Below are 26,429 nucleotides of genomic sequence, written 5' to 3'. Positions count from 1 at the left end.
CTTTGGCGCATGTGTGCGTTGCTTTGGCGCATGTGTGCGTTGCTTTGGCGCATGTGTGCGTTGCTTTGGCGCATGTGTGCGTTGCTTTGGCGCATGTGTGCGTTGCTTTGGCGCATGTGTGCGTTGCTTTGGCGCATGTGTGCGTTGCTTTGGCGCATGTGTGCGTTGCTTTGGCGCATGTGTGCGTTGCTTTGGCGCATGTGTGCGTTGCTTTGGCGCATGTGTGCGTTGCTTTGGCGCATGTGTGCGTTGCTTTGGCGCATGTGTGCGTTGCTTTGGCGCATGTGTGCGTTGCTTGGCGCATGTGTGCGTTGCTTTTGCGCATGTGTGCGTTGCTTTTGCGCATGTGTGCGTTGCTTTTGCGCATGTGTGCGTTGCTTTGGCGCATGTGTGCGTTGCTTTGGCGCATGTGTGTGTTGCTTTGGTGCATGTGTGTGTTGCTTTGGCGCATGTGTGTGTTGGTTTGGCGCATGTGTGTGTTAGTTTGGCGCATGTGTGTGTTAGTTTGGCGCATGTGTGTTTTGGTTTGGCGCATCCTTGGCACACCTGAGCTCCTCACCACATACAAGGCTCATATCCGCAGCTCAATGGAATACTGTTCCCCCCTCTGGGCCAGTGCTCCTGCCTCAGACCTAGCCTTCAAGGCTGTTGAAACCAAAGCTTTCAGAATCATTGGAATCTCCTGCGATGAAGCTAACTCCAAGGGCCTTTCACTCACTCACCGCAGGCAGGTTGGTGGTCTTTCTGTCTTCCACCGACTCCTCTCCGGCTTTGCCCCCCAGCTCTCTCTGTGCTCTGTCCCCCAAATATTCCTACAGGTCACACAAGATCTGCCTGCAACCCTCTCATGGTTAAACTGCCAAAATCAAGACTCTCTGCTCACCTTCACTCTTTCATTCCCCTTTTCTCCCGCCTCTGGAACAAACTCCCCCACTCCCTTCAATCCCACTCCTCCCTCCAGGTCTTTAAAACAGCTGTTCACCACCATCTCTTATGGCATCCAAAACCTTCCCCCATCCTTCCCCCATCCAAAACCTTGATCTTTTCTACCCCCGCTAATTCACCCCAGATCCACTTTTTTTGAAATTCCAACTTCTTTCCAGGAAGTCCTTGCAGTGTTCATATGTTTATACCTCTCCCACCTCCCCCCAAGCCCTCTCCCTCCCACAGTTCTCTCGATGTCCTTGCTCTCAAATGTTGTGTTTGTGTCCTTCCCCCTCTCTCCCCATCTTGTCTACCGCTCCCCTTATTTTGTGTTTTGTGTGTTGGTTTGACTTTTTGTGTGATTAATGTTAGCTCTTTCACAAGCCTCGATCTTGTGTACAAAAAAAATTTAAAAAGTTTTTTTCTGTTCCATACTGGCTCCCAACTACATCGTTTTTGGGAAAAGCAAACAATGCAATTTCGCTCGAATGATGCATGTTTGATATGAGATTTTAATATTATCAGTAGCAACACCATGGACAGCATAAACAAAACGATATTTAATTTTTAGTGTGGTTCAAATTACCCCATGGCCCCCCCGAGAAATACACCATGGCCCACAGGGGGCCATGGCCCCCAGGTTGGGAACCACGGCTCTATAGGATGTGCTGTTTGATGACCCCACCATTTGAGACTGCTGGAGGATCTGATGGAATTTTCCCACAAAGAGGACTTTTGGGGGTGGAATGGGATGGACTTTTGGGGGACTTTGTGGGTTTTTTTTGGGTGTGTGGGGGTGGGGTATTTTATTCGTCCCCCACCAAGAGGGGACTATAGGTTTGCTCTCTCTCTCTGTCTGTCTGTCCATCCCACCTGTGGTTTTCTGCACTTTTTCCATACCCTTTAACATCGTCAACTGAAACTTCGTACATGGCTTTATTATAAGTTACAGAACAAGTTTGAGTTTTGGGACGTTTCGCTAATTGTTCTCCGAGTTATTCCCTTTTTGAACTTTGATATATCACGTATTGTACATTGGTCAGTTCACTGCCCTTACTCCACTCCACTGCTTTACACCCATTCGTTGGGCAGCTGGCCTGATTCCACCCCAAATGAAGTGGCACAGATCGGCAGGCCACAGGCTTTAAGCTTGGGTGGTCCATGCCCAGCCCAGATCTGAGGGATGAGTGCAATTGGAATGATCCCAAGTCTATAACCACAATATATTATATATGCACATAAGCCATACACATGTTTTTGCTTCATGTATGTACATCGGGTTATTTTTTTTTCCCGGCACCTAACATGCCATTATATACACTGCCCAAATGAAGGGATGTTTTTCCTGGTGTGAAATCTTCCAGAGTTTACCCCCTTACCTTTTAACATACTGAACTGAAATTTGGTAGGGGACATGTATTGCAAAGCAATTCTCCCTCTTTTTTATTTATTAGGGGAACAATAATATTAAAGACCTGGTCTCCTATTGTTATTATACTTCTTATTATTCTTTCCGCTGAATTTTGTGGAAGCAGTAACGACGGTACTGTTGCTCTGATTAAGTTGAAACCTCGCAGGAATGTCGTGGCGCAGGGCAGTTAATGCCATATTATTTTCTGAATTTTCATCTTACAATCACCATGGCAACCAGCTCAGATTTAAGCGAAAACTTCAAAAAGCTTTTTCTCCAAAACTTGTCAGGTTATGATCATCTAACCATGGTGCAAAAGCGTTGTTGAAGATGACCTCATCGGTGAAGCAGTTTGGTAGTTCAGGTAAAAGCACCGGGTTCAGGTAAAAACAAGTTTTGTTCGATTAACCTGAAACATTTTTTTTGTGTCATCTGCGCAACAATAGGAACTTGAATATGAAATCTATTTTTGATCGGTCACATGGTCTGGCAATGAAAAACAGCAAAAAATGACATCATGGCTTGGGTCCCTGCATCACTGCTCGCAGTTTTATTCCTTTTTATTATTTGAAGAATAATTTCGAAAGATGCTGTTTTTTGTCATTATTCATGGTCATCAGATTTAGTGGTCAAATGCAGGCTGAACCCACCTGATCCAGGTTGCTTGGGACCTATGGGGTGGGTACACCATTTGTAGTCACATTTCTTGTGAATGGCTACCATCAGCAGAGAGCAGAGTCCTAGCAATTCTTTCTCCTGTATCCATGCAACTTGGATTTGAACAGAGCTTCTAGATATTTGTTCAGGCTTTAATTTGGATCGTTGTGAACATAGCATTCCCTGTACTCACACACCTTTATCCCAAACACACCATATTTTATGTATGTGCTTTGTGGGTTGACTCCGTTTATGACTCCAATCAAGTTGTAGAGACAATCTCAAGGATGATCAATGGACATTGGATGCACCTGAACTCAATTTGGAGTGTCATAGCAAAGGGGTTGAATACTTATTGATGCAAAACATTTCAGCTGTTCATTTTTAATTATCTTGTAAGAATTAAAATAAAAAAAGTTTAACTCTGACATTATGGGGTATTATGTGTAGATCAGTGACAACAAACTCGATTTAATCCATGTCTATAATGTTTTTGTCTATAAATAATGTGGATATAATACAATTAATGAGGTCGGGACTACCCTCGATGAAGGACAAGAAGCTGGTATACCAATACTAAAAACACCATACACTATCAATCAGATGTTTTTTTGATCGGTTTTGGACGAATACGTTTTTGAATTGTTCGGTTTGGACGATGGACGAATACATTTTGTACAAGTATCGTCATAACGTTGCGTATTTATTGATTAAAACTGAGGTACACTTGTCTTTCTAACACATTTTGAAAACACAAAAGTAAAATGCTTTGACTGAGCCCGGTGCTACAATTTACTGTAGTGCAGTGCAAGTAGCATCTTCGAGCAAAGGCTACAAAATGCAGATTTTGTGAGGATATGTCTTTCAAATAGAGATATCAACCCCATCACAGTATGCCGGAAATTTATTGTTCCCTATTCCCTCTGTCTGTCCGTTTGTGAACAAAATATCTCAAAAAGTTGTGGAAGGATTCTGACAATTTGGCAGAGATGTAACTTATGTGACACCGACGAAATGATTGGATTTTGGTGAAGATCAGGATTTTGATCCGGCTACTAGAATTTTAAAGTGGTTCTTCACCATTGAGTGATATGGCCAACCAGGCGGAGGTATGCTCTCTATTGAGCTAGTTCTCTATTGAGTTCTAGTTTATATTTGCTTTCATGGAGAGACCATGTCACCAATGAGGATGTGCTGGCACGGAGTGGACAACGGTTCGTGGTGATATCGTGGCGGAGAGACGTCTGAGGTTGGCAGGTCATGTCAGACGACTACCCGAGAGGTGACCTGATGGAGTCTCTATTGAATGGATTCCACCTGGTGGTAAAAGAAAGAGGGAGGCCAAAATTGACTTGGAGGAGTATCTTAAAAGAAGACTTAAGAGCTGGTTTGGAACAGGATTCATCGGAGACGATTTGCTGCCCAATGCCCCCAAAACAATGACTGCAGGAACTAACTAATGTTCATGTAGCATTTCAGCTCATGAAATTGCCGTGAAACTTGCTGAGTAATGTTAAGGATAGCATGCCACCTGTAGTGTGCAGAGTAGTTGTTTACAGTGTTCCTTGTGGCAAATGTACTTCTGAGAGTATGTAGGTGAAATTGTTAGAAAATTTGCAGCTATGACTGAAGGAGTACAAGGATGATGTACATCATAGAGAAGCTCCAATTTGTGAAATTTGTTGCATTGTGAAACATGTATTGGGGAATACACATCTTGAAGGATATACCAAATCGAAACAGGTGCTTGTTACTCCAGGCATGGCACACACAACAGAATAAGTTCAGGCTCAGTGGCCACACGTTACATCCCCTAACCCCCTCAATTTGCACTTGTAATGAGGGGGGAATTGCTCTTCTTAGGTGTGTGGAATTGTTTTAGTTATTTTGCCCCTTGTAAGATGTGGGACAGAATGAGGAAGATTATGCGCAAATTGTTTGTCACGTGCCCCTCTCCACCCATGATCAGCCACCGATTAGGGGGATTCTGGAACATTAAGTAGATTTCCCACAGTGCTGTGTTGGATTTGATTGAAGATTGGTATGGTGACGCGGGCACTACCTCGTGGTGCCAGAAACGTCTCAACTTTTCAGTTATTGATGCAACCATTGGAGAGCGGGGTGATGAAATTGATATGCTTTTGTTCTGCTTGCGTTCTAAAAAATGACATCTATAATCACCTTTTTGTGCCTGAGATATTCTTTTGGAATCATAAATGGTTAAACAAATTTGAAGGGGAATGGTCGGAATCTCCCAAAAATGTCACTTTTTTGTACAGTGTTAATTTACGCTTTTGATGTAGCCACAACAAAGTAGCTCATCATGGATTTTACAATTGTTGTTTTTATTAATTTTTCTGCAAGTGACGCATAATTTGACAGAAGAGTAATAATGTACTGTAAAAACGGTTTTTTTCTTTACATGTGCTTACAGCTATGGCCTATAGGTATGCACACTCACCTCTAATCCCGACCCAACTATAAACTGGTCGTTCCTGTGTTTCACAAGCAGGGTGATGTGTGTGTGTGTGTGTGTGTGTGTGTGTGTGTGTGTGTGTGTGTGTGTGTGTGTGTGTGTGTGTGTGTGTGTGTGTGTGTGTGTGTGTGTGTCATCCCTTGGATGGATGTTAAACTGGTGACCCGTCTGCCGGCATTAGTTGGTGGGCATTAAAGACGCACCCTTTGGTGAAGAGTAGTTGAGTTTTCGCTGGCCTCATGGTGAAATTCCAAATTCTTGCTCGAACTACTGCTTGGAAGGCAACGGCAAATCACCCGGCATAATCCTTGCCAATAAACAGCAGTACTGGACCTGCATTTGGCCAGAACACCAGAATACGAACACCTTAAATCTGTTCATTTTCATTTTTTTGGTCCAATGATAATTTTCAAATGATTTCTCATTATCTTTTACTTCTTTCCCTCTTTTTCACCTACCTGATTTTAGGTGCCATTTATGAAAGGACAACGTTGTGTCGTGTTGGCAGATGGATTTTATGAATGGAAAACAAACAAGAATGGAAAGAAGCAACCATATTTCATCTACTTCTCTGAAAACCAGGTTTTAAAAGTTAAAACCTTTTTTGTCAAAGGAATGCCACTTTTTGTACATGTCATTAGGTTGCCTTGTTTTGCTATCCCAATGAGCCCATAGCTCATGATGCTGAGCACATACCTCATTCCCATCTGGGCACATAACCCATATTCAAATCTTGTATACTTTATTTATTTTTTATTTTTGTATCGAAAATGCCATCTGATAGGTATTGTCGTGTCTACCCTCTAGTGAAGACCTCAGGGCGACAGATGACCAACGAGCTTTAACTCCGAGGCGTACACCCAAACTATGGCGGTTCCTTTGGCACGCGTGGGGGTGGAGGGTAGCAAGGGCTTACCTACACGGATGGACTGCACATGAGGGGGTTATCCCATCCCCACAACAAATAAACGTACAAGACGGGCAAATCAACAATACAACAAATGAAATGCAACAAATTATGGTTTAATGAAAATAATGCAAGGGAACAACGAGAGGTAAGGTAAAATCTAATTCCTATATTGGGGGACCCTCCAACGGCCTCGTATACAACACAAGGGGATGATGAAAGCAAAAATAAATGTGTAGTGTGCTGCGTTTGCTGATACTCCGTCTGGCGTCCTTGACCGGACTCGGAACCGCCGCACGGGAACCGGACAAGATGGTGTGCAGTCGCGCCCAGAGCAGCCACCGACTCGTGGAGCGACGGCCAAACCCCTTCCTCCTCCGATCATTCCACGCTCCCAAAGCTCCGATATTTCTCTCAGGTGCACACGACACGAAGTGCAGCAGTCACGAAGCCAGCACCAAAGAGAGGGAAAATATGCGGCCGCTTCCACCGACGCCCCAGGACAGAGAAAGTGAATGCAACTGCTCGTGATGAAACCCAGCACAAGAGAGAGAATGCAAATGTGTCTGCCTGCGACCAAATCCAGAACCAAGAGGGGGAGAAAATGGCAGGACTTTTCCTTTGTACTCCTCGGTATCGAACGTTCTCTCTGACGTCGCACTCGCTCCAATCACCGAGCGCCACCCACTCACCCCATCGTTCTTTAACCAATCGGTCTTCGGGGTGTGGCCTCACGGCCACTCTTAGCTGATTCGTCTAGGTGGTGTAATCGCGTCTGGGTATCGTCGGTGCTTGTGTTATTTGCAATTACGTGCCGATTGCATGGCTGGCCGAGTGCTTTAGAAGAACGAAGGGAAAAATCACAAGGGCATTACACACTAGGAATTTATCCATAGGCCCTAGCTAATTAGCATAGCTCCACCCCTTGCATGGAGACACAACGATTACACGGACATCCAGTCCTGACTTAGATACATGAGGTTTCTTCTTCGCGACATTTGAGCACACTACTCTATAAAATCCTACCTCGACTATGGTATTTCATTACCTACCCCCATACACATAACAGTATCATCTCTGTCTGAGAGGCCTCAATCACTGCAATCATTGTGTCTGTACCTCCTTCCCCTTGTCTATACATAAATGCACACATACACACACACCACACTACACAACACAACAACTTGCAAAAATGCCAAACTTTAAAATTCCCGGCCCAGATGAAGTTCCAAACTTCTGGCTAAATCCACTAGTTGCTCACCACAATCACTATGCTTGAGCATTCAACAAATTTATCCAGGAGGAAAAGGTAATGGATGGGATGCTCACAGACTGTAACACCTTCCTCATCCCAAAATATGAAGAAACCCAACTAACTACCTCACTAATATCGACCAATAACATGTATACCAACAACATACAAACTTCTAACCGGAATTGTCATCGAAATGATGTACCACGATCTAAAGATGAGAAGGCTGAGAAGCAGAACAGAAGGGATGTAAATGGATGCTACTGAACAATAGATCACCTAGTACTAAACAAGGCCATACTCAAAAAATGTAAAATGAGAAGAACCAAATTGTCCACAGCCTGGATAGATTATTAAAAAGGTTTTGATATTGTCCCACATTCATGGATGATAAAATGTATGCATTTGTCCAAGATCAACCCAAAAATAATGAAACTGATTGATGAAGCAATGGAGCTCTGTAGTACCACATTGATATTACAGCACTTGGAAGGAATGTTTGAAATACCATGGGTGAAGATATGATGTGGGATCTTCCAGAGAGACAGCCTTTCCACTCTCCTGGTTTGCCTGCCTTTGGATACACTGAGCAACCTCATTAATGAGCAAGAATCCAGATACACCCTAACATCCAAAAAAATAATGTCCAAGGAAACAGGAAAGGTGACACATCTACTGTACATGGATAATTTGAAACTCTTCACATGAATGACGAAAAATTGGCAGAATAACTGAAATTAGTGAAACAGTACTCCGACGATATTCAAATGGCATTTGGCCGAGATAAGTGTGCCAAGTGCACCTTGAAGGTAAACTAACAAAAACCAACATCAAAAAAAAAATCAGTCCAAGAACAACAATATAGGAACTAGACAATAAAACGTCATAAATAAATCCATTGGGGGTAGAAGAGGGCCTCCCAATACGCCACAAACAAATGCGCAAAATAATTACCAAAAGTAAAAAAATAAGTGTGTAAAACGATGCAGATCCTCCTCACATACTTCTACCCTGCGAACAAAATCGAAGCCATAAACCAACACGCATTACCAGTCTTTCAATACAGTTGCAGAATAATATACTGGCCACAATTAGAAATCAACAAACTAGATATCAAAACAAGGGAACTCCTCACTCTCCACAGAATTTCTAAAATAATCAATGCATCGCGAAAATGTATCTGACGAGACGTGAATGAGATAGCCGCCTGATGGAGCTCAAGGAAGTGCACGCAGTGACAACTGTAGGGTTGGCTGAGTACATGAAAAGTTCAACAGACTAACAAATCCAGTTTGTATGCAAAAATGAAGACAGACAGCCAGAAAAGGTATCTCTGACCCACCGAGTAAAACAATTCCAAAGTCAGGTGTGAATATAAGATGTTACACATGAAACCGAAACAGCAACAAATACAGTCCCAAAGATTGCAAAAAGACAAGAAAAATATGAAACTAAATATCAACAGATATACACCAACAAATGGAAGAATGCTAAAAGAGCAGGCAGGTATATAAAAAAAGAGTTGGACAGATTGGGCAAAGACAAAGAAGGTACACTGGAATGGCTAAGGGGTCAGCTCATAATAAATCTCCAAGGCCAAGGACACTATACCAATGGCTTCGGACATAGACTGAGTCAATCGGACAGGTGTAGGTTCTGCAAGATAGAAAGAGAAAGCACGAGTCACCTCCTTTCAGGATGTAAAACAAACTCATGTCAGAACAGCTGTATACACAAAGGCATAACATGGTATGTAGAGTAATCCACTTTGTCTCTCACTTTGTCAATATCAAAAAACTCACACTCTCACTTTGTCTCTCCGAAAAGACCATCTGGACAACCCTCCCATCTACTTTCTGAACAATCCTCTCCAAGAAGTTCTGTCAATCAAGCTTTTGGGTCTCACTATCTGCCATGATCTTTCCTGGGAAAACCACATTTCCAAGCTGGCATCCAAAGCCAGTCGCCGACTGGGCATCCTTCATCGTGCGAAGTCCTTTCTGGGCACTTCTGAGCTCCTCACCACATACAAAGCTTTCATCCGCAGCTCAATGGAGTACTGCTCTCCCCTCTGGGCTGGTTCTCCTGCCTCACACCTGGCTCGGCTTCACGCGGTTGAAACCAAAGCATTCAGAATCATTGGAATCTCCCACGATGAAGCTGATTCTGAGGGCCTTTCTCTCTCTCACCGCAGGCATGTAGGTGGTCTTTCTGTCTTCTACTGACTCTTCTCCGGCCTTGCTCCCCCTTCTCTGTCTGTGCTCTGTCCCCCAAATATTCCTGCAGGACACACAAGATCTGCCAGCAACCCTCTTCTGGTGAAACTGCCAAAACCAAGACTCTCTGCTCACATTCACTCCTTCATTCCTCTTTTCTCCTGCTTCTGGAACAAGCTCCCACACTCTCTTCAATCCCTCTCCTCCCTCCATGTCTTCAAAACAGCTGTTCACCACAATCTCTTATCTTCCCCCATCCAAAACCTTGAAATTTTCTAGCTCCGTTAAAACACCCCAAATCCGCCTCTTTAAATCCCCAACTTCATTCCTGAAATTCCTAGAAGTGTTCATTTGCTTTATACCATGTACCCCTCCCTCCTCCCCAGCCCTCCCCCTTCCATAGATCTACCGACGTCCCTGTTCTCTTCTGTTGTTGTGCTTGTGTACTTCCCTCTCTCCCCCTCTTGTCTCCCGCTCCCTTCATTGCACGTTTTATGTGTCTGTGCATGTTTTCATGTTCAATATGTTAGCTCGTACACGAGCCTCGATTTTGTCTTTAAAAAAAAAAAAAAAAAATCCACTGGAACAGCTGTAAAAATTTTATATCTCAGTTTCAGAAAACTCATGGATGTAATGCAATCATTGAACCAAATGTCATCATTTAAAACAAGGACGTACTGCGCATGTACAACCTGATGATCCCGTCAAGCGTGAACATAGAAAACAAAGCATTGTGACCAGATATATAGTACTGAGGTAGAAAAAAGAAAGAAAAGAAGGCATTGCTAATTGAGATGTCAGCACCCAGCGATTTTGGCCTAACCAACAGGAAATTAAGAAAATGACCAAATACCAAGACCTCAAAAACAAAGTGAAAAGATCCTGGAAGCTAAAGAGCACCGGAATTGTACCAGTAATTATTGGAGCAATGGGAATGATAAAGAATAACCTCATAGAGATATTAAAAACCATCCCTGGGAATATTACTACAAACAAACTAAGGTTGGAAGCTATCCTTGGCTCGGTGACGATCCTAGAAAGGGCCCTCGGAACAAAACTTTTGAGAACAAGAAAACTTCACAGCTTGGTCCATGAATCGTGACCCCTTATCAAAATGGAGGTGGATATTTTGAGCCCTAGGAGGACTCCATTCTACTTTCTGAAACCGGCATATGGAGATTACAACCAATAACACACACACACACACACACTCTTTGATTTCTGTCAACATTGTTCACTGGATTATTTGCCAATAATCGCTCATCATTTTGTCAAGTGATCATTTCTGATGTTTGGTCACTGGAGGAAGATCATTTCTGGTGTTTTTGATGTTAATTTTAACAATATAATTAAACACATGAACTTAAACTTTTACCATTAATTTAAACAAAGCCAATATAATTTTGTGTTGAACCAGTTGAGACTCTAAATGCACCTCCCACAGATTGTCACCCTTGTCAGACAAATGTATTGTTCATTGCTTTTATTATTTGTGTGTAGGGCAAGGATCTGGTAAAAAAGATGACACACCCTGAAGGGATTGGTGTTGAAAGTCAAAAGGAAGAGGTGAAGAAGGAAGTATTGAAAACTGAGTTAGGTATTGAAAATCAAAAGCAACAGATAAAAAAGGAAGATTTGAAAACTGAAAGTTGTATTAAAAGTGAAAAGGAAGAATTGACAACTGAGTGTGGTATTAAAAGTGAAAAGGAAGAATTGACAACTGAGGGTGGTATTAAAAGTGAAAAGGAAGAATTGATAACTGCGGATGTGACTTTGAAGTTGGAGAGTGACTGTGTGGAAGAAAAAAGCATAAAAACAGAAGAGTTTGTTGAAAAGATTGAGGGGAAGAGTGAGGCCCCTTGGCAGCTTTTGACCATGGCAGGCTTGTTTGACTGTTGGAAGCATCCAGGTGGTGAGGAACACCTTTACACCTATACCATCATCACTGTGCCTGCTTCCTCAAAATTAACATGGCTGCACCATAGGTAAGTAGCACATCTCTGTATAGTGATTTATACACCTTGACTATCTTGTGGTTTATTCGTTGTTGTTTCCATAATTTTAACTTTTGTTATTTCCTTGATACACAGTCGAGTCTTATTACAATGAACAGGTAAGTTCCATGTACCGGTTGTTGTTGTATCAAGGCTTTATTTTTTACCGTGATTTCCCCCAGCAATTCCTACTCCCCAAAATAGGAGGTGGTCTGGGCACATGAATGTCACTGTGACGTCTCCCCAAAAATCATTTTTTGATTCAAACTTTTATGACGACTTAACTTTCCCATTTACCCATAATAGCACTCAATGGAACTGACCCTCTTAGTTCCTAATAAACGAATATAAAGTTATAATTTCTCCCTCCATAGGTTTTGGTATTTTTTTTAAATACAGAAATTCCATATTTCTCCGTTTCGTTTGTTAAAATGAGAGTGAACACCGAAAGTGCCATTCATTGGGAATGCATTTTATCGTGAGTGTTTCTTATAACAGCAATGTGCTTGCAAATGTGCACCACTTACCTCGCTCTCCCTCACATTAAAAAACTAGAAAGAACAATCCGAGATTGCAGACCCTCGCCAGGATGTATTTTCAGTGGTTTTTAAGGCTTTTGTGTTCAAACAAATATGGCGGCCGAACCACGTGACCGATGACGTCATCATTATTATTTTTTCTCTGCCAATTTATCCCTAGACACAAGAAATGTCATCTTGATCGGATGAAGTTTTGTACTTGTCGAATTGTGACGTCATAATGGAGGCACCTATGACATCGTCATTAACATATTTTATTCTCCATGGAGAGTTCTTTACAATGAGCCATGTCTCAAATTTTTTTCCTATGCAGCACTTTCGGAGATATAGAGGTGTAAAGTGTTTCGGTTTTTCCAAGATGGCGTGCATACCGCATGACCTATGATGTCATAATTATAATTAAAAATTATACAGGTGGAGTTGCATCTATGGTGAAAAGTTCCTGTCAATTGGACCAACGGTTCCAGAGAAAATCATATTTATTCTGTGCGGACAAACAAACAGACAAATGAAAAATCACTCATAGAGTAACACTTGGCAAAAGAGGACAAAGTAGAATGGCACTCGGTAGAGCATCCTTTTGACCTCAAAAATAATTTGTGGTTGAATTATGTGACCTGATATACAAATCGTCTTCAAATTAAGTTAATTGGATGAAAATTGACAATTTAGAAATTCGGCCTATGTTGACCTTTTGGCCTATGTTGACCTTTTGGCCTATGTTGATCTCAAAATAGTTGGTGGTTGGTTTCAGTAAGCTGATATGCAAATCTTATTCAGATTTCAAGTCAATCAGATGAAAATTGTGGATTTTAGAAATTTGAAAAAAGTGGTTGACCTTTTGGCCTGTTATGTTATGTTGATCTCCAAAATAGTTCAAATTTCAAGTCAATCAGATGAAAATTGGGGATTTTTTTGAAATCTGAAAAAGTGCTTGACCTTTGGCCTATGTTGACCTTTTGACCTCAAAAATATATAGGATTTTGTCGGACCACGAACTCGACCATTTGGTGAAGTTCCGTGAAGATTGGTTTAAAATTGTGACCTGTAGGCAAGTGTAAGTGAGCGGACAGACAAACACACAAACATAAACCGGAGTGATCAACATACTTGTCAAAAAAAGTTTTGTTTTTTTTGCCAAGTAACAAACGGACTCAAATGCAATACCGTCTCTTTGATTCTCAGGCGCCGGTCTCAGGCAATACCGTCTCAGACGAGGGTAAAAATCACAAACGGATGAGGGGTGTTTACTGTGGAAAGATCTGCAAAAATGTTGCTGAAGAAGCTTTTTTGGGAACCGAATCATTTGATACAGAAAGTTGATTTATATTCTAAACTAGTGGGAATTCTGCAACTCCAGGTGGGAGTGCTCTTCCTGGCCCACTCTTGGTGGGCAATATTTTTGCGGCACATTATTGGAAATGAGTTTCTCGTCCTTATCTACGGTCCTTCGTCTCAGAGTAGTTACTGGCCAAAGTGATGGGACTGGTCCACCACAATAGAGAAAGAAATAATCAAAATAATAAGCGATGAGAAATCCCCAAAAATTCATTTAATTTTTTCATCCCCAAATTCTGGCGTTTATTTAATTTTTTGAAAAGTGGAAAACCTTAGTCCTCCCTGTGTATACCCAGAAAATTTAGTGTCAATTAGATCAATGGTGGAGTATTTAACTGACAAGCAGTGAAACATACTTAAAGACACCGCTGTTTTTTTATATTTGGCAGAATATATGGTGATGCCATTTTCTTTCTCCGATTGTTCACCACCACCAAACCAGTGTGGTGGTATTAAAGGGGTCTTTCAATAATAAGTGATCAAAACATTGAATCTATCAATCGGGGAATAGAGAAGGCAAAGACTCAACATCCCACCGACAGGCCGATAGTACAATCTTTCCTTTCTTCTCTCACATTCTTAACATGTCTCTGCGGATTGATCATCAAACGAACCCACCACATATTTCCACAATCAAACATTTGTAAATGTTCCAGTGTCTGAAACTTCTGGGGTTTCTCAAACAACATCAGCTACTACTGTGTCTCCTGATAGATATATAATGAAATTATATGACATGTGTCTCCTAATAGATATAAATAGATAGTGTGTATAATGAAATGTATAAATACATTTGGTGGTACTAAAGCGCGATGCTGCGCGCGCTAATGCTTACGCAAAGAGCAAGCGGACAACGCGGTTCATAAAAGAGTCTTTATTCAAAGTACTCAAACTGCAGCACTAAACTGCTCAGGGCTGCGCGCTCCGCGTATATCGTGAGGCCACGCCTCTCTCCCTGGCGTGGCCCATCCCCACTTGGTGTGCGGGGTGATGTCACCACGTCAGTGCTTTCGTGTCCGCCACACGCGCCCCCCCAGAATCCCCGCGCACCTGAAGGGTCAGTTTGCGGGGCAAACGGATGACCCGGCCGAAGCGCCCCCTGGCGACTGGCGGCGTCTGGGATGCAGGGATGCCATCTGGGATGCCTCCGGCAGCAGGATCGGGGGGCTGGGCGGTGCCGGGGGTCCGCCCGCAGGGGGGCGGCCCCGACGCGGGGGTCGGGCCACTGGTGGTGGATGGTCCACGTCGAGGTGGGCCGGCTTGAGGCGGTCTACAGAAACGCGGTCAGGAGTACCGCCGATGTCCAGGGTGAAGTGCTTCGCCCCGGTCTCCAGCACGCGGAAAGGCCCGTCGTACAGGGGCCGCAGTGGTGTCCGGTGGGCATCGTGGCGGACAAAGACGTACTCCGCCGTGCGAAGCTCCGGGGCGACGTGCGTCGGTGGGTGCCCGTGGCATGCCGTTGGCACCGGGGCGAACCTCTGGGCGGTCTCTTGCAGAGCGGAGCGCTGCTGTGCCGCGGACCATGGTGCCGTGGAGTCGGGGAGGAACTCGCCCGGCACCCGCAGCGGTTGCCCGAAGACCAACTACGCCGCGGATGTGCGCAGGTCCTCCTTGGGCGCCGTCCGGAGGCCCAGCAGGACCCAGGGGAGCCTGTCGACCCAGCCGCCGTCGCGGAGGGTGGCCCGGAGCGCGGCCTTCAATGAGCGGTGAAATCGCTCACACAGGCCGTTAGCCTGGGGGTGGTAGGCCGTGGTTCGGTGCAGCCAGACCCCGAGCCCCTGCGCGACCGCCCCCCAGAGCTCTGAGGTGAACTGGGGGCCGCGGTCGGACGAGATGTCTGAGGGGGCGCCGAACCGGGCGACCCAGGTGGCGATGAAAGCCTGCGCGACATCCGCCGCCGTCGTCGACGCCAAGGGCACAGCCTCCGGCCACCGGGTGGTGCGGTCCACCATGGTGAGGACGTGGGTGAAACCCCGCGAAGGGGGCAGAGGTCCCACCAGGTCCACGTGGACGTGGTCAAACCGGCGTTCCGGCACCGTGAACGGGGCCAACGGGGCCTGGGTGTGCCGGTGCACCTTGGCGCGCTGGCACGCGAGGCACGTCCTGGCCCAGCCGCGGACGGCCTTCCGGAGGCCATGCCAGACGAATTTGTCGGCGATCAACCTTTGGGAGGCCCTCGCGCCCGGGTGGGACAGGCCGTGGATGGCGTCAAACACCTGGCGCTGCCAGCCCGCGGGCACGATGGGGCGAGGACGCCCGAGGGAGACGTCGCACAAGAGGGCCGCGCCTGCGCCGTCGAATGGCACCTCGGTGACACGGAGGCCCGTGACGGCGGTCCGCAAGGCCTGGACGTCGGGGTCAGCGGCCTGGTCCGCTGCCATCCGGGCATAGTCGATGCCGAGGTGGACTGCGTGGGCGACGGGTCGGGAAAGGCAATCCGCCACCGGGTTGTCCTTCCCCGCGACGTGCCGGATGTCCGTCGTGTACTCGGACACGGCCGAGAGGTGACGTTGCTGCCGGGCCGACCACGGCTCGGTGACCTTGCCCATCGCAAAGATCAGCGGCTTGTGGTCGACGAAGGCCGTGAACGCACGGCCCTTGAGCAGATGGCGGAAGTGCCTGACCGCCAAGTGAAGCCCGAGCAACTCGCGGTCGAAGGTACTGTAACGGCGTTCGGGCGGGCGAAGCTGCCGGCTAAAGAATGCCAGCGGTTGCCAAGCTCCACGCACCCATTGCTCGTGCACCGCGCCCACCGCGTAGTCCGAGGCGTCGGTGGTGAGGGCGATCGGTGCATCGGGCGCCGGGTGCGCGAGCATGGTGGCGTTAGCCAAGGCGAGCTTCGCGCCCGTGAACGCCGTGTCCATCTGCTCGGTCCAGGTAACGTCGCCTTTGCCCGGCTTACCTCGGAGAGCTTCGTGCAGGGTGCGCAGGAGCTGGGCGATACGGGGCAGGAACCGATGGTAAAAGTTCACCATGCCCAGGAACGCCTGCAGCCCTCTGATCGTGCGGGGGCGCGGAAACCCCTTCACCGCCTCCACCTTGGCCGGCAGGGGGACGGCTCCGTGCCTGGTGACACGGTGCCCCAGAAAATCGATTATGGCGGCGCCGAACCGGCACTTTGCGGGGTTCACAATCAGGCCATGCTGGCCCAGGCGTTCGAAGAGCGTGCGGAGGTGGCGTAGGTGCTCTTCGCGGGACGCGCTGGCGACGAGGATATCGTCCAGGTAGACGTAGACAAAATCCAAGTCGCGCAGGACGCTGTCCATCAGTCGCTGGAACGCCTGAGCCGCATTCTTCAGACCGAAGGGCATCCGCAGGAACTCGAAGAGTCCGAATGGCGTGATGACCGCCGTCTTCGGGACGTCCTCCGGCCTGACGGGGACCTGATGGTAGCCGCGTATGAGGTCCACCTTCGAGAAGAAGGACATGCCCGCCAAACGGGCGGAAAAGTCCTGAATGTGGGGGACGGGGTAGCGGTCGGGAGTCGTGGCGTCATTGAGACGGCGATAGTCCCCGCACGGTCGCCATCCCCCGCCGGGCTTCGGCACGATGTGCAGCGGCGACGCCCAAGCGCTCTCTGAGCGCCGAACGATGCCGAGTCGCTCCAGGGTAGCGAACCCCGCTTTTGCCACCGCCAGCTTCGTCGGCTCGAGGCGGCGTGCCCGGGCGTAGACCGGTGGCCTGACGGTGGGGATGTGATGGGCCACCCCGTGCTTGATGGCCCCCGCCGAGAAGGTGGGCCGCGTGAGGGCCGGGAAGCCGGCGAGGAGGCGGGTGAATGCGTCCGCTGCCGGAAGCGTACAGACCAACGTGGCCGGAACTGAACCGTTCGGCAAGCCGCTTGGCAAGCCGCTCGTTGAGCTGCTCGACGAGCTGGGCAGCGCACAAGCGAGCGAGCTGAACGTCTCGGCCTGGACAAGACGTCTGCGCTTTACGTCGACCAGGAGCCCATTAGCGCACAGGAAGTCCGCGCCAAGCAGTGCCATGGGCACGTCGGCGGTGACGAACGTCCATCGGAAAACCTGCCCTCCAAACCGCAGAGAGAGGCAGCGTTTTCCGTACGTACGGATGGGCGTCCCGTTCGCGGCAAGCAGCGCGGGGCCCCCGCCCGCGGCGTGTTTGTCTGACGTGCCGGCGGGAACGACACTCACCTGCGCTCCCTTGTCGCACAGGTAACGGCGCCCGGATAAGGTGTCCGTTATGAACAGCAGGCTGCTCAAACGGCCGGCGCTCATCGCCACTATTGAGCGCCGGCCCGGGCGTTTCCCGACCTGTTGAAGGAGCATGGCGGATGACATTGCCGAGCCTCGTGGCCAAACTTGGCGTGGAACCAGCACCAGGTGGTGGAGCTGGAGGAGTGTGGCTGGCTCCGCCAGGCCGGTGGAGTTGGCGGTTTTAGCCGCGGCGGTGGGCGGGGCGTGGCGGCGGTCACGAGGGGCGTATCAGCATGCTGCGTATGCTGTGGAAGCTGATGCTGTGGATCAGCAGCATCAGCCTCGAGGTCCATGACGGCCGCGCCGACTCTCGCCCGCGTATCCGAAGCCGCGAAGTACCTGTCCGCCTCGGCTGCCAATGCTTGGGGTTCCGTTAGCCCGGTCCCGGCCAACGCGAGGCGAACCTGCGCTGGAAGTTGGCGACGGAAAAGCGCCCGGAATAGAGAACCGGGGGCTTCGTCGCCCAACAGTGACAGCATATGGTCCATTCGGACCGACGGGCGCGTGTCGCCGAGCTCGGGGAGATCCAGGAGGCGGTCGGCCCGTGCGTCGTCCGTGAGGCCGAACGTGGCTAGGAGTAGCCGCTTGACTGCCTCGTACTTGTGGCCGTCCGGTGGGTGGCGAAGGACGGACACAACTCGAGCGGCCGTGCCTGGCCCGAGGGAGGCGACGACGTGGCAGTAGCGCATGTCGTCGTTGGTGAGGCGCCGAAGCTGAAATTGGGCTTCGGCTTGAACGAACCAGACTTCGGCCTGGGCCTCCCAAAATTCGGGAAGTTTAATCGCCATTGCCATGGCGTCGTGTTCGGAAGGATCGCTACGGCAGATCCAACGTCGAGGTCACCATATAAAGCGCGATGCTGCGCGCGCTAATGCTTACGCAAAGAGCAAGCGGACAACGCGGTTCATAAAAGAGTCTTTATTCAAAGTACTCAAACTGCAGCACTAAACTGCTCAGGGCTGCGCGCTCCGCGTATATCGTGAGGCCACGCCTCTCTCCCTGGCGTGGCCCATCCCCACTTGGTGTGCGGGGTGATGTCACAACGTCAGTGCTTTCGTGTCCGCCACAGTACCACACATTTCAAAGATTGCAGCACACTTGGGATTTTTTGTCATGCCAAGTCCTTCCTTATTAAATCTGAGCTTCTCGCAGCCTACAAGGTCTTGTCCATAGTTCAATGGAATACTGATCTCCCTTACTTCTCACCTCTCTTTCTTTTCTGTATGTTGTAATTATGATCTTCTGGATGCTTTTCTGTAACCCAAGTTCACAAGGTAATTGCCATAATCAGAAGCACAGGCCCGACTGCTCTCATTGCTGTTCAGGTCTTGCTCTCTATCTCGCTTTCTTTTTTTTCTTTTTTGGGAGATCTGTGGGAGGGAGAGGGCTTGGGGGAGGAGGCACGGGAAGGGGGGGGGGGCGGGAGAGGTATAAAACACATGGACATTGCTAGGACTTCCAGGAAAGAAGTCGGTATTTCAAAAAAGTGCATTTGGGTGAATTAACGGGGGTAGAAAAGATGAAGGTTTTGGATGGGGGAAGATAAGAGATGGTGGTGAACAGCTGTTTTAAAGACCTGGAGGGAGGAGTTGGATTGAAGAGAGTGAGGGAGTTTGTTCCAGAGGAGGGAGAAAAGAGGAATGAAAGAGTGAAGGTGAATAGAGAGTCTTGATTTTGGCAGTTTAACCATAAGAAGGTTGCAGGCAGATCTTGTGCGACCTGTAGGAATATTTGGGGGACAGAGCACAGACAGAGCTGGGGGAGCAAGGCCGGAGAGGAGTCGGTAGAAGACAGAAAGACCACCAAACCTGCCTGCAGTAGTGAGTGAGTGAAAGTCCCCTCAGAGTTAGCTTCATTGCGGGGGATTCCAATGACTCCTCTCTCTCTCTCTCTCTCTCCGATCTCTCCCTCTGATCTCTCTCTCTCTCCCTCCGATCTCTCTCTCTCTCCCCCCCCTCTTTCTCTCTCTCCGATCTCTCTCTCTCTCTCTCTCTCTCTCTCTCTCTCTCCGATCTCTCTCTCTCTCTCTCCGATCTCTCTCTCTCTCTCTTTCTCTCTCTGATCTCTCTCTCTCTCTCTGATCTCTCTCTCTCCCTCCGATCTCTCTCTCTCCCTCCGATCTCTCTCTCTCCCTCCGATCTTTCTCTCTCCCTCTGATCTTTCTCTCTCCCTCCGATCTTTCTCTCTCCCTCCGATCTCTCTCTCCCTCTGATCTCTCTCTCTCCCTCCGATCTCTCGCTCCGATCTTTCATCCATCTGTCCCTCTCTAAACCCTCCAGTTTGTAAATCGTCTCCCAGTGACCCTGTTGTTGTGAAAGTTTCAAAATCCAGACTTACTGCTCACCTCCACGTATCTGTTACTCTCTTCTCCCCTTGGGGAACCTTCTTCCTCAATCCATTCAATACCACTTTTCCTTCCAACGCTTCATGTTCACAGCGCAGCATAATCTCAGGTCATTCTCCAACCCTAACTTCATTATATTTTAGCCTCATTAACCTCCCATCCCCATCTACTTCCAGGTATCCATCTTTTATTCCCTCTTATTTTCCTGTTTTTAAAAAAAACTTACACGTCTGAGAATAGGCTTTATGTATTTTCAAATCTCTAGTTAGCATGCATTCCTCTCATTTGCCATTCTGTGCAGCAACAAGGCAGAACCTGGAGATTCAGTTAAAAACTCAGCCTTTCACTCCCTATTCGTCACATCCCAGCCTCTTCACCCCCCTCCTTAGTCTATTACCGGTGTCATTTGTCATTTTATTATGAACATTTGCAACAAAAAAACGCAAATGATTTTTTTTTGTAATTGACAAAAAGATGCAACAAGTCTGTGTATGTAGAAAATGATTGTAGTTTCTTTCTTGCGGCTTGCTTTCGATCATTGCTTCTTGTATCCTCATAAAACCGCATCATAGGCAGACAGGTTTTCTCCCAGCTGCCAATATTTTGTTAAAGATGTCCGTTTATCTCATGAGGCTACGTGCTTTCAATTTGTAGGATGCCAGCCATATTGCATGGGGAGGAAGCCGTACGTCAGTGGCTGGATTTTGGAGCCATTCCTGGTGCCACTGCATTCAATCTTTTGTGCCCATCGGAATCCATAACATGGCATGCTGTATCAACTTTAGTGAATAATGCTCGTAATAACTCACCAGAATGTGTTGTGCCATTTGTTGCTGATCTACAGAAGGTATGCCACTGACATTCACATTTTCTGATAGGTTTTTTATCATTATTTTTTAATGCATGGGCTAAGGCTCGTATAGAGCTGACACACACGCACACACACACACACACACACACACACACACGCACACATGGACATAATGACATACTGACGAGACAAACACTTAACATAGCCACTGAGCTTGGTGTTAGTGCCGTCACTACCGTCACTTCCCAGGAGACTCTGGGTACCAGTGACGTCATAACAAAGCCATCGCTTTTCTCACCATACTCATCGGGGCATTTCCTCAAGAGGAATTTCCTCCTCCCCATGGATGCCAGCCTCTTTTTTCCTGCCTGTGGAATTAACTTCCACATCATCTTCAATCTCATTTTTCCCTCCAGGTCTAGACAGCTGTGCGCCACCACCTCAGAATCTCCCCAAGCCTAAACCATTATATTTTCTACCCTTGTTATCCCTACCTAAATCCCTCCTCCTTCCAATTTTCCAGTCTTTCCTCCTCGGAGTCTCCTTCGGTATCTATTTTGTCCACCCCATGCATATTTTTTTTGCATCCTGCTTTTGTCTGTTACGTCCTGGTCCATTCTCTGTACTAGCTCTTCCACGAGCAACGACCATGTACACCAAAAAAAGGCACCACCATCCTCCAGATTAAAAAGAACACAATTGAAATATTGATACTGTCCATTTGTAGATGGAGGCATAATCCCTTAGGAAGGATCATATGCCCAGTTGCACACTCGGTTTGATGGCTTCTCAATACAAGTAACTATGAATGGTTATGGAGCTGTTGTAGAAGTTTGAAAATGTTTATCTTATTTCCATGTGTTCACAGGCTACAGAACAAGCACCTACTTCATCAGGTATACAACACGAATGCAAAAGAAAAACGGAGGAAGAGTTGCAAAAAAAGGCTAATTCGAAAGAAAGCATCTCTCAGAGCACTTTGCACTCATGGTTGGAAGGAACTGGAAATTCGTCAAACAAAAAGGCACGTACTTCATAGGTTAGATTCACCTTTTCTCTTGTTCCACATTCACCTTCATTACACATTTTGTCATATGAATTTGCTTGTAAGTCCTGACAAAACAATGTGTACTGTATAATGTTACTACAAGGCTTTGAAACACCCCATTATTTCTAAAATTGCACATGTTTTGCACTGAAAGATCGAGTCACAGGTGATGCTTACAAAAGGATATACTTTATATTTATTCCATCATTGACAGTCATGTCACAGTTTATGAGATCAGATGTACGGCGAAAAAGAGTATACTGTCAAATCAGAAGGAGAAATCGAGCTGTAGCCTTATTGTTACTTTGAAATATGTGGTGTATGTGAAAGAATACAGTGCATACCAGAATAAATAAGTTTAATTACCTCAATTTTCAAGATTTGTTGCAATGTACACAAGAAGATCAGAAATACAGAGAAGGAAATGTTAAAAAATAAAAATAAAAAAATTTTTTTTTGAAACAAAGCTACATTTTCTCTTTGGGATTGTTTTTGTCATCTCAAATGTTTTTCATTTTTGGTTCATAGTTGTACTGTTATACTCGTGTTATACCTGCCATGTGAAAGAAAGCACTTTGTTTGTTTCTATGCTTTATTACATGGAAAATAAAGAAAATAAAAAACATGGAAAATAAAGTATTATAATTCTCTAATTGTGATTTTTTTTTCAGCAGTGATTCTTGTTGAGAAATCACTTGCAATTCATTGATAGCAACCCCTCACGCCACACCCCCAACTCTGTAACGAATCTGTCCACAGTGAATAGCTGAGGGGAGCTCTGTCAAGATTTGTCTTCTTATGGCGCCTACCTCTGGCTGTGCGCCGAATCCCAATTGACCAGTGTACGGTTTTATCGCCAATCAATTACAGTCACGTGAAAAAGTAAGTACACCCCATGTAAAGTTTTGACTTTTTCAACATATTTCGACATGCAGCTATTTGATCTTCATTTCAACAATATTGATAGATAAAGGTGATATAAAATAACAAATATCATGAAACATTTACATTTTGTAGTCCATTGTATAATTTAAATAAACATAAATGCAAATTTTGCATGTGGAAAAAGTAAGTACACCCTTGGCTCTAATAGGTGGTATTGCCCCCTTTGGCAGAAACAACCTCAAGTAGGCGTTTCTTAAAACTGTCTACCAGTCTCTGACCGACTGGGAGAAATTTTTTCCCACTCCTCCATGCAGAATTCTTTCAGCTGTGCGATGTTTGAGGGGTTTCTTGCATGCATAGCTCGTTTCAAATCCCCCCACAACATCTCGATGGGATTTAGATCCGGCTTTGACTTGGCCATTCCAAAACCCTCCATTTCTTTCTATTCAGCCATTCCTTGGTGGATTTACTGGTATGTTTAGGGTCATTGTCATGTTGCAAGGTCCACCTTCGGTTGAGCTTCAACTTTCCGACAGATGGCCTCACATTATCCCCTAGCACCCTCTGGTACAATGAAGAATTCATCGTGGATTCGATGATGGTGAGCTGCCCAGGTCCTGATGCAGCAAAGCTGCCCCAAACCATAATATTTCCACCACCATGCTTTACAGTTGGTATCAGGTTCTTGTGGTAAAATGCTGTCTTTGGTTTTTGCCAAAAATGTCTTCTGGTGCTGTGGCCAAATAGCTCTACCTTTGACTCATCTGTCCAGATCACATTGTTCCAGAAGTGCTGGTCTTTGCCTTGGTGTTCATTGGCAAACTTTAGTCTTGCCCTGATGTTCTTTCTGGACAGCAAAGGTTTCCTCCTGGCACACCTCCCATGTAGATCAAATTTGTGCAACCTCTTTCTAATGGTAGACTCGTGCACTTTGACATCAACAGTGGCAAGAGCTACCTGTAGGTCCCGTGATGACATTCTGGGGTTCTGATCCCAGAACCAAACTAAATGTCTGAGGTTTAAATAAGGCAGGTTCCTCCAAGATCCTCTCTAACGATGTTATAATCATTTGCACCTGAGCTGGTGCACCTGATTCAAATTTTATGTATTTGAAGTAGTGATAAATGTAGGGGTGTATTTACTTTTTCCACATGCGAAATTTGCATTTATGTTTATTTAAATTATACAATGGACTACAAAATGTAAATGTTTCATGATATTTGTTATATTATATCACCTTTATCTATCAATATTGTTGAAATGAAGATCAAATAGCTGTATGTTGAAATATGTTGAAAAAGTCAAAACTTTACATGGGGTATACTTACTTTTTCACGTGACTATATGTGAATTCCCCAGTGATCACAAACAGGATCTTATTACACAGGGTTTATTCATCTCTTCCTCTTCGGTGCCTGGCAATGACGTCATGCAGCGCCTGGAGTCGGCATAGGAAAGGAGCTGTGTACAACAAGTACAGATACATTCAAATTACACCGCCCTCATGCCAAATAAATAAATATCCTCCAGCGCGCATTGGCATCATGCAGCGCCTGGACATGGTATAGGAAAGGAGCGGTAGGAAAGGAGAACCGCCATGCAGCTCATAGAGACTGTATTGGGTGGGAGAGGTGGACAAAAATTGCTTGATTAATTGCATAATTAAAATCAATAAATAATGATCATAAAATATTTTCTTAATCATTTGGCTAATAGCATACACCACCAGTGCTTCATCAGAAGCTGTAACTTTTTGAAAATTAATTAAATAAGTCATTAATCGAAAAAATTCAATAATTAATTGATTAATCAAGAAATAATTAATCGATTAATTGCTTAATCAATAATTCAAAAATATCCTTTATAGCTACATCACTTGGTCACTGTCATGTCCAAATATCAGCTTCCTAGCTCAAAAGGTGCCTGAGATATTGACCAGATGAGAAAGAAAATAAATGAATGATTAATAATGAAAATAAATAAATAATAATCATAAAATAATTAAATAATCAATTGACTAAAATAATACCTAAACCACCACCGTTTCATCCGAATCTGTAATTTTTTTTTTTTTTAAATTAAGTCACCAATCGAATAATTAAAGAATTAATCTATGAATCGATTAATCGATAAATAAAAAATTGCCTTTACAGACAAATCGCTTGGTCATTGTCGTGTCCAAATATCAGCTTCCTAGCTCAAAAGGTGCCTGAGAGAATGCCCAGATGAAAAAGGAAATACATAAGTACTTAATTAATCGATAATAGTTAAGTAACTAATCAATTAATTGATTAATCAAAAAACAAAAAATATCGTTTTTGCCAAAGCACTTTTTTTTTTCTTTTTTTTTTTTTGTTGTATACAAGATCGAGGCTTGTGAAAGAGCTAACATTAATCACACAAAAAGACAAACCGACACACAAAACACAAAAAACAAGGGGAGCGGCAGACAAGATGGGGAGAGAGGGGGAAGGACACAAAAGAGAGGGGGAAGAGGGGGAAGGACACAAACACAACATTTGAGAGCAGGGACATCGGGAGGACTTGGGGGGAGGTGGGAGAGGAATAAAACATATGAACACTGCATGGACTCGGGTGAATTACCGGGGGTAGAAAAGATCAAGGTTTTTGATGGGGGAAGATAAGAGATGGTGGTGAACAGCTGTTTTAAAGACCTGGAGGGAGGAGTGGGATTGAAGGGAGTGAGGGAGTTTGTTCCAGAGGCGGGGAGAAAAGGGGAATGAAAGAGTGAAGCTGAGCAGAGAGCCTAGACTTTGGCAGTTTAACCATAAGAGGGTTGCAGGCAGATCTTGTGCGACCTGAAGGAATATTGGGGGGACAGAGCACAGAGAGAGCTGGGGGAGCAAGGCCGGAGAGGAGTCGGTAGAAGACAGAAAGACCACCAACCTGCCTGCGGTGAGTGAGTGAAAGGCCCTCGGTGTTGACTACATCGCAGGAGATTCCAATGATTCTGAAAGCTTTGGCCTCAACAGCGTGAAGCCGAGCAAGGTGTGAGGCAGGAGCACCAGCCCAGAGGGGGGGAACAGTATTCCATTGAGCTGCGGATGAAAGCCTTGTATGTGGTGAGGAGCTCAGGTGTGCCAAGGAAGGACTTCGCACGACGGAGGATGCCCAGTCGGCGACTGGCTTTGGAGGCCAGCTTGGAAATGTGGTTTTCCCAAGAAAGATCATGGCAGATAGTGAGACCCAAAAGTTTGAGCGACAGAACTTCTTGGAGAGGATTGTTGAGAAAGTAGATGGGAGGGTTGTCCAGTCGGTCCTTTCGGAGAGACATTGCAAGAGTGTGAGATTTGTCAGGATTGAAAGACATGTTCCACTTGTTTGACCAGTCTGTGATTTTGTCCAGGTCTGCAGAGAGTGAGGAGGCTGCAGACTGCCGATCTGAGGGATGA

At 46.0% G+C, this 26,429-nt stretch overlaps 1 protein-coding gene across 1 annotated transcript in view; it reads left to right on the top strand.

Moving 5' to 3' along the window:
* The window catches only part of HMCES (5-hydroxymethylcytosine binding, ES cell specific), a 40,102-nt gene extending 17,318 nt beyond the window's left edge, over window positions 1-22,784 (top strand). Inside the window, exons 5-8 of the mRNA XM_078775970.1 lie at window positions 5,937-6,050; window positions 11,344-11,828; window positions 20,927-21,119; window positions 21,952-22,784. Coding sequence (XP_078632096.1) covers window positions 5,937-6,050; window positions 11,344-11,828; window positions 20,927-21,119; window positions 21,952-22,122 — 963 coding nt within the window. The 3' untranslated portion in view covers window positions 22,123-22,784. The remainder of the gene's footprint in view (window positions 1-5,936; window positions 6,051-11,343; window positions 11,829-20,926; window positions 21,120-21,951) is intronic.
* The last annotated feature ends 3,645 nt before the right edge of the window (window positions 22,785-26,429 follow it).

The sequence above is a fragment of the Myxine glutinosa genome, chromosome 4, assembly GCF_964187855.1.
Source record: "Myxine glutinosa chromosome 4, kmMyxGlut1.1, whole genome shotgun sequence".
NCBI classification, from domain to species: Eukaryota; Metazoa; Chordata; class Myxini; order Myxiniformes; family Myxinidae; genus Myxine; species Myxine glutinosa.
Note: the sequence above shows the minus strand (reverse complement) of the source record. Positions and strands in the feature narration are given on the sequence as shown.